At 47.4% G+C, this 8,890-nt stretch overlaps 1 protein-coding gene across 12 annotated transcripts in view; it reads left to right on the forward strand.

The window, feature by feature from the left end:
* The window catches only part of TLN2 (talin 2), a 499,482-nt gene that overhangs the window by 332,369 nt on the left and 158,223 nt on the right, over positions 1-8,890 (forward strand). For all 12 annotated transcript variants that reach the window (XM_010840783.1, XM_010840793.1, XM_010840795.1 and 9 more), the window contains 5 exons: positions 434-510; positions 3,250-3,430; positions 4,333-4,446; positions 7,400-7,508; positions 8,262-8,470. In XM_010840783.1, coding sequence (XP_010839085.1) covers positions 434-510; positions 3,250-3,430; positions 4,333-4,446; positions 7,400-7,508; positions 8,262-8,470 — 690 coding nt within the window. The remainder of the gene's footprint in view (positions 1-433; positions 511-3,249; positions 3,431-4,332; positions 4,447-7,399; positions 7,509-8,261; positions 8,471-8,890) is intronic.

Raw genomic sequence — 8,890 nt, forward strand, 5'->3', positions numbered from 1 at the left:
GCGACTTCACTTTCACTTTTCACTTTCCTGCATTGGAGAAGGCAATGGCAACCCACTCCAGTGTTCTTGCCTGGAGAATCCCAGGGATGGGGAGCCTGGTGGGCTGCCGTCTATGGGGTCTCACAGAGTCAGACACGACTGAAGCGACTTAGCAGCAGCAGCAGCAGTAGAGTATTAGTGTCTTAATTTTAACTATATGAAATTGTCTGTGCAATAATATATACAAAAGGCACTATATATGTATATTAAATATTACATTTCTTTTTCATTGTAACTATTGATTTTATTCACCTATCACTTATTAAATATCCCATACAAGGAATTTGGGATCAACCTTAACGTACCTGCTTATGTGGCTCATTTTAAAAGGCCTCCTTAAAAGGATCTTGTGTCAAGACCTGCTAACTTTCATGTTTGTCTTGTTTTACCTCAGAAACAAAGTAAAGATAGATTTGGACTGGAGGGCGATGAGGAGTCAACTATGTTAGAAGAATCTGTCTCCCCTAAAAAGTAAGTGTATTTAAGATCAGGGATAACTGCCTTCTCCCAGCATGGGCAGGTTTCCTAGGCCAACTCTGGGCCGGTTGCCTGAAGTCCTTCACGTGGAGGGATGATGGATGAGATAGATGAGTCTTGCTTCTCAAAGTGTGGTCCCCAGACCATTGTCATCACTGTTGAGGGTGTCCTGTTGGGGTGAGGGTGGCTGGGGGTTTCAGGGAGACACGGAAGACCATGTGGTACTTAATTCCATCTTTAGACATGGTAAGCCTTCATGTCCCACTTTGAATTTCTGATTTAAATCTCATAAACTGCATCATTATCATCAAAGCCTGGAGAGTGAGTTCAGTTCTGTATCTTTTGGGCTAGGGACCTACCCAGTAGGGGAATTTTTGTTTATGAGACGCTAGTTACTGCCATGCTTGATACACATGTCATGAGGTAGCAAAAGGAAATGGTAAAAACAGGGACTCTGGAGCCAGAGTTACTAGGTTTCAATCTGGGGTCTGTTTTTCAATGTGTGGCCCTGGGGGCGTTATGAGTTTTCTCTGTCTCCTTCATGAATACTGATTGATAGTACTACCTCATAAGTTGATTTCGATGCTTGAGTTCTTAATAATGCTTATAAAACAAATAAAGCACATTAAGCAATCTCTTGATTGTAATACATATTTGCTATTTTTATCATTATTTTAAATTTAGAGCAGTCTCAATTTAGCCCCGTTTTGTGAATGAGGAAACTGAGACTTATTAAAATTTAGGAATAGGCAAGACCTGTTGAGAAGCCTGTTCACCCACCCCCTTGATGTTCATGGAGCATTGTAGTGACAGTTTTTCTGGTCTATACTGTGTGTGTCCATCTTGCTGTCTTACTTGATCCCAGCAACATCTCCCATGGCAGAGGTAGGCTAGATCTTGTCATCCTCAGACCGTGGATGAGGAATCTGAAGCTCCTGGAGGTCAGTTGAGATGTACACCTGGGGCCGAGCCAGGACTCGGATTCAGGTCTGCGACATCTCCTCTAGGACGCTGTCCTGGGGCAGCATCTTGAACTTGCCCAGTCGTAGTCACTGTTTCTCCACCTTGGCTGCTGTGTACCACTTTCTCACAGTTTGCATCGTAATCCCCTTGAAAGTGTTTCTCTATTTGTCCCCTATTAGTATACAACTTTGGAGAAGGCAGTGGCACCCCACCTCCAGTACTTTTGCCTGGAAAATCCCATGGATAGAGGAGCCTGGTAGGCTGCAGTCCATGGGGTTGCTAAGAGTCAGACACAACTGAGCAACTTCACTTTCACTTTTCACTTTCATGCATTGGAGAAGGAAATGGCAACCCACTCCAGTGTTCTTGCCTGGAGAATCCCAGGGATGGGGGAGCCTGGTGGGCTGCCGTCTCTGGGGTCGCACAGAGTCAGACACGACTGAAGCGACTTAGCAGCAGTAGCAGCAGCAGTATACAACTTGGAGCCAAATTTGATGTACTGCATTTCAAGTGCTGTTTGGTACCCTCTGGCAAAAGACTTGATTTCTTGGAGTTATTAATGACCATCAGATGAATGTTAGTAAGCTAGTGCTTCCTAATAGGGTCAATTGTGCGCTTCACAGGATTCCACTGCACTTGAACTTCTCCTAGGAGAAGCTCAGTAAGTGTCTGTGCCCTGAGTGCTGGGACCCTCCCCTGCCTGGCACCACTGCAGCCCCTCCCCACTGCAGAGGGCATCACAGTCCAGGGAGATCCTCATCACGAGATCTTTCACTTCTCCCTGAATTAGACATTGGCTGAGATCTTGGAATGTAGCTGAGCTCTGAGAGGAGCCTTAGATACACCCTCTCTAGTGCCAGTTCCTCTGCAGATGCTAATGTCCCTCCATGGATACCTGTCGATTGGTACCCTAACTTGACTCACAACCTTTGCCCTGGGCAACAGGAAGTACACTGTGATGGTTCCAGAATCCTGGGACAGAGGCTCCTATGCCTTAACACAGCTACTCACCAACCCTGCCCCACTCCCTCCCCACCCCGCAACACAGACTCTCCCACATTCCCTGTGGGTTTGTCCTCTGGATTATCAGAGTCTTACCCTCATGTGCTCAAAGTCCTTGGCGCTCACCTCTCATTCCAGGAAAACATCAAGAGGTAAAAACTTGAAATTTTTTTTACTAGATGCTCTGGGAGTCTTCCCAGACTTAAGTTGACATCATTTGGACGAGGTACCAAGGTCAGCCAGTCATCAAGGCTCCACAGGTGTTGAAACATCCTCTGTGGTCAGTGGCTTTCCACCTGGGAAAGGAGAGCTAAGCTGAGGGAGATGTGAAGTTCATTTCCACATTTCTTCCTTCAAACTAAGGATTACTGATCTCTGTCCCCAGGGCTTAGAATAGAACCTGGCATGCAGTAGATTTGTGTTGAATGAATGCTGTTTCAGGTAGAATTTACCAAATACTACATCACTGTATCCAGAACATTCACTTAGGCCTAGAACGTCATTGCTTTCTGTGTCTTTCTGAACAGCTAATAGCATAAAGCCAGTAATTAATTACAGTAGTGATTATATCAAAGGATTCATTCATCTCAGGGTTTTGCTGAGCATTTGAGTGCTGTTACCTCATTCATGATCTTGTCTATATTTGCCTCTTTTAAACTGGTTGTCATAGCATGCAGCATGAACACTGCTAACACCTGTGGTATCAGGCGCATTGACACTCCATGTGAGCGGCCACCTCGCAGTGACCAAAGCTTCTGTTCCCCGCAGGTCCACCATCCTGCAGCAGCAGTTCAATCGCACCGGGAAGGTGGAACATGGTTCGGTGGCCCTGCCAGCGGTAATGCGCTCTGGCTCCAGCGGGCCTGAGACCTTCAATGTTGGCAGCATGCCCTCCCCACAGCAGCAGGTCATGGTTGGGCAGATGCACCGCGGTCACATGCCCCCGCTGGTGAGGCTCCCAGGGGCCCTGCCCTGTGCATCACTAGGCTGCCCCTGGTGTCCAGGGAGCAATACCAGCCTGGTGATGGGTTGTGTGTGTTATCCCCACGCTTGCTACTTCCTGTCTGCACCCTGGCTCTTCAGCTCTGCAGTCCCAAATGCCCAATTCCCAGTGTGTTTTCTTTTAAATGGGTGGCTCTGGCAGTGCTCTGTCTAGGACTACAGGTGTCCTCAAGGGCTGGACAAGAGCCAGTGGCCTCTCCACGTGGTTTGTGAGTGAGGGCTAGGACCCTGCTCGCCCACTTGCTCATCAGCCCAGTACCCCTCAGAGAGGCTCAGAACTAGTCCAAGTCCGTTCCACTCCACACACCCCCCGAGCACATCATTGGTTTCTTGCACTGTGCTCGTCTGCCTGAGTCTCTCTGGAATCTCATGCTTTGGGACAAGAACTTTTTGAAAGCAGAAGAGCCTGAAAGCCCAGAAGTGATTTGACTGAAGAAGCATGTTGACTGTACTGTAGGTTTGGGTGAAATCTTTATTTACTTACCAAGAATTCAAATCTAACACCCACATGATTCCTGTGCAGGGGAACTTCTGTTCTGAATACTCAAGGGTTGGGGCCCCTGAGCTCCCAGCAGGGGACTCTTTCTGAGCCTTCTTGTCAGCTAATTACACTCTCTACACTCTGCTGATTATAATCACTCTATTGCAGACACCCCTATTTGGTATTCTATTCATGTGTCACAATACCTATTTCCAGCCCCAGTTGAAATAGGAGGTGGTTCAGGCAGTTTGTTGAGAGGTACTCTGGACCGCTGTGTCTTGATCCCAGATCCAATTTCCTTGCTTACATAGAGGCTCTGTTGCCAGGCCAGGAGCATGGTGTGATCCCTGTGTTACCTACCTTTGCAGACCTCAGCCCAGCAGGCCCTCATGGGGACCATCAACACGAGCATGCACGCTGTCCAGCAGGCCCAGGATGACCTCAGCGAGCTCGACTCCCTGCCACCTCTCGGCCAGGATATGGTGAGGGTCATTCAGCACTTTTTTTTTAAGAATATTTTCTTTTTTTTAATATTTATTTATTTGGCTGTGCCAGTCTTAATTGCAGCACATGGGATCTTTAGTTGTGGCCTGTGGGATCTGTTTCCCTGACCAAGATTGAACCCAGGCCCCCAGCCTTGGGAGCATGGAGTCAGCCACTAGACCACCAGGGAAGTTCAGCATTTTTATTTGATGTCTCTGCCCTCACAGAAAATGGGATTCTGTGCTCTGGCTAGATTCAGTGAGGTGAATCTCTGTCTCCAGCTGGGTGAGGTGCCAATCCATATTTTTTTTAAGAGATGGAGTCCCTGTCTTTAAGCTGCACCCAAGGAAGAGGGTACTAGTGGTAAAGAACCCACCTGCAGTGGAGGAGACATAAAAGATACTGATTTGATCCCTGGGTTGGGAAGATCCCCACTCCAGTATTCTTGCCTAGAGACTCCCATGGACTGAGGTGCCTGGAGGGCTATAGTCCATAGGGTCACAAAGAGTTGGACATGACTGAAGCAATTTAGCACTTAGCACAGGAAGAAAGAATCATAAAATGCTACGGGCTATTGGCAGTACCCCTTTAGGCTAAGAACTTAGACTCAAGTGGGGCCCACATTCCAGGCCTACGGCTCAGTGGCTATGTCTTCTGGGCAACTTACTCTCTCTAAGGTCCACTTTGTTATCCCTGAGAAGGGCTGTTGTGAGGGTTGACAACACAATCATGAAAAAAAGTTCTTCCCTTGTGTGTGGGCTTCCCTTGTGGCTCAGCTGGTAAAGAATCTGCCTGCAATGTGGGAGACCTGGATTCGATCCCTGGGTTGGAAAGATCCCCTGGAGAAGGGAACAGCTGCTCACTCCAGTTTTCTGGCCTGGAGAATTCCATGGACTGTATAGTCTCTGTACTGTTCTCTATACTGTTCTCACTGTATAGTCCATGGCGTCACAAAGAGTCGACTGAGCACCTTTCACTTTCACTTCACAAAGTTCTTAGCCCCGCACCTAACACAGTGTGAGCTCAGTGAGTATTAGCTGGATTTGTTGTTAATCCCGGTGGTTCTCACACTCGAGCAAACCTCAGAGTCATCCAGAGGCTAAAAATGGGCCCCTCCCCCATTTTTTCTGACTCAGTTGGTCTGGGGTGAGGCTGGAGAATTTGCATTTCCAGCAAGTTCTCAGGTGCTACTGCTTGTCTGGGAACCATGCTTTGTGAACTGCTGGGTTCGTACTACTGAACTTTTCAGTGAGGCAGGGCGTTTAACTGCCTTCCCATAGCTGCCATTGCATGAAATCATCTAGTCCCTTGCTGTTTAAATTGTGATCCCCAGGCCAGCAGCCTTGGCAGCACCTAGGATCTTGTGAGAGGTACAGAATCTTAGGCCTGCCTCCGCCCTTCTGAATCAGAATCTATGTTTTAGTTCCCAGCTGTTTTGTATACACAGGGAAGTTTGCCAAGCACCGGCTACCATTGTCATTCTCTGTCCCGCTTTGCACATTAGAATCACCTGAAAGGCTTAAAGGACAAAGCCTAGGGCCCAGGTCAGACCAAGCAGATCAGTGTTGCTGGAGGTGGGGCCTGAGTTTCCATGGTGTTTTATCTCTTTGTGATTCTCATATGCAGCCAGGGTTGGAAACCATGGCTGTAGTACTGCCTGGACATCACAGGGGCAGAACCAAGACACAGTTTGTAGCCTCGTCTCATCCAGCCAGGACAGCTGCCTCCAAGTTCTCTCTGCTCAATGTGTTTTTCATTTGTGTACCTGTATACCTGAAGGGTGCAGCATCCTCAAAGCTGTTTGTCTCAAGTCTCTGAAGTTATTAAGTATTTTGCTTTCAGGAACTTGAGACTAAAAATACATATGGCAGCCTCCCATATCCAGCATAGTTGGGAGAGGGAGTTTTTAAATATCTGGACTTAATATTCTTGCTTCACCAACTTTTGAAGAATTAATATATAAAATATTTTAGTGCTAGACATACTCTGAACCAAGATTAATATTTGGGGACTATTTGGGGAAGGAGACCAGAACCATCTATTACCATGGGATCACCATTGCCAGTATAAGCACTCATTGGCTAAGACCAGAAATGGCCAAAAGCAGAATTTGCTAAGAGTCACATGAGCATAAAGTATAAGACCACTGAGTTTTTACAGTAGAAGAAATTTAGGCACAGGAACTGAGTGAAGTTTGCTCAATGTCATATGACATATTATGGATCCAGAGCAGGAGTCCTGAAGACCACCCCTCAAAATCCTGCCAGTAAAGGTGCACATCAGCATGATATTCATGTCATAAAAGATAGTTGCTACACTGAGAGAAGACTCTCAGCTAAAATACCCTGATTCTCACTCCATTCTCTGAAAAAATGAAGTTGAAAATTAGCAACAGTTGCTGCCAGTGGGTTTCCCAGGTGACTCGGTGGTAATAAATCTGCCCGCCACTGCAGTAGACACAGGAGATGCAGTTCAATCCCTGAGTTGGAAGGATCCCATTGAGTAGGAAGTGGCAACCCACTCGAGTTTTCTTGCCTGTGAAATCCCATGGACAGTGGAGCCTGGAAGGCTATAGCCCATGGGGTCAGAAGGAGTCAGACATGACTGAGCATGCACGTTGGTGCCACTGGGCAGTATTATTATAAGATACTAATTATCTCCATTTTTTTAACTGGATTTACCTATGTAAAACCATAGAGAGTTTTGTCTCCAAAATCTTAAATAAAAGGTAGCCCGAGTAAGAAGCATTGAGAATTTTCATTCCATGTGGCATGAATGAATGAGCAAGAGACCTGTTAAGGACATTGTTAAAGATGACGTAAGGGCCTCACAGGTGCCGGCCCAGTGAGAGGAGTGTGGTCAGAATGCTGGTCTCATTTTATGGCACGGCTTCTCTGGTTTCCTGGGTAACCCTGCACAGCGATTGTGTCATGCAGTTATCTGGTTTTGCAGGCGTCCAGGGTGTGGGTTCAGAATAAAGTGGATGAATCCAAACACGAAATCCACTCTCAAGTCGATGCCATCACAGCTGGAACCGCGTCAGTTGTTAACCTCACAGCCGGTGAGTCCTTGAGGGATTTGTGGTGTATTGTGGTTTTGTTCAAAAAAAAAAAAAAGAGAAGTTCTTAGTCTTTGATTGAAGCAACAGATTTTTCCTATTCTGAGAGAAGAGCCTATTTTTAGGCCCTCACAATGCTTCAAGCATTTTCTCCACCTGACCCAGGAGAAATAAGGGGAACCTCTCTTGCCTTTGTGACTATATCATGCGCCTTCAGTGAAAAGCACTTACTCAGCTCATTGTCCATCAAGCTGCTGGACATACTTCAAAGTTTATTGAGGCCAGTTTCTGCCTTCTGAGAGCTTACAGTCTCAAAATGGTTTTGTATGACTAGCCGTCACGGGTGCCTTACTCCATCTTGTCTAACTGTGGTCTTCTCTGGATTGCATGGCTCTCAGCCTCGCATTGTCAAGTGAGAGCCAGGGATGATCTTGGCATCACCAAGCAGCCTTGCAGTGTTTCAGGGACAGAGTTGACCTCTCCAAGCTGCTGACCTTGGAGAGGCCTTCTGAAAAGGACTGTGAGATGCTAGTTTTAAAGGTGTTCACACTCAGAATCTCAAAGTGTGAGACCTCAGGGTGAAAGGACCTCATGAAGAGCAGCCTTGGAGATGGGGAGACGAGATGCCTGACTCTTGCAGGATGTCGCAAGCGGGTGGGGGTCTGCTGCCAGTGTCACCCCCTGTCTCGTGTTACCCTGGGCTCTCTGCAGCCTTCACCGCCCTTCTCTGATGGTGTCAATCCTTCTCTGTCCCAGGTGATCCTGCGGACACCGACTACACTGCCGTGGGATGCGCCATCACCACCATTTCTTCCAACCTGACGGAGATGTCCAAGGGCGTGAAGCTGCTAGCAGCCCTCATGGATGACGAGGTGGGCAGTGGGGAGGACTTGCTCAGAGCCGCGAGGACCCTCGCCGGGGCTGTGTCAGATTTGCTGAAAGCTGTGCAGCCCACTTCTGGAGAGGTGAGCTTTGGGGTGAGCAGTCACTCAAGGTTCTTTTTTTTAACTTTTTATTTTGTGTTGGGGTATAAACAATTAACAATGTTGTGGTAGTTTCCAGTGGACAGTGAGGGGACTCAGCCATGTATATACATGGATCCATTCTCCCCCAAAGTCACTCAAGCTCTGATGAGGTAGATGCAGCCTTTGAGACCCATGGGACTCTTGCTTCCCTAGCTGCTCCTTCCATCCCAGTGGCTCACGTTACCACACTGCAAGGTTTGGGGTTGCTGAACTGTGTGCAGAAGCTATGGTGCAGCCTTTGATACTGGCTAAGCATTACACGGAGTACGTCAAGGCTGTATACTGTCACCCTGCTTATTTAACTTATATGCAGAGTACATCATGAGAAACGCTGGACTGGAAGAAGCACAAGCTGGAATC

This window comes from Bison bison, unplaced genomic scaffold (genome assembly GCF_000754665.1).
Source record: "Bison bison bison isolate TAMUID 2011002044 unplaced genomic scaffold, Bison_UMD1.0 scf7180017864146, whole genome shotgun sequence".
Lineage (NCBI taxonomy): Eukaryota > Metazoa > Chordata > Mammalia > Artiodactyla > Bovidae > Bison > Bison bison.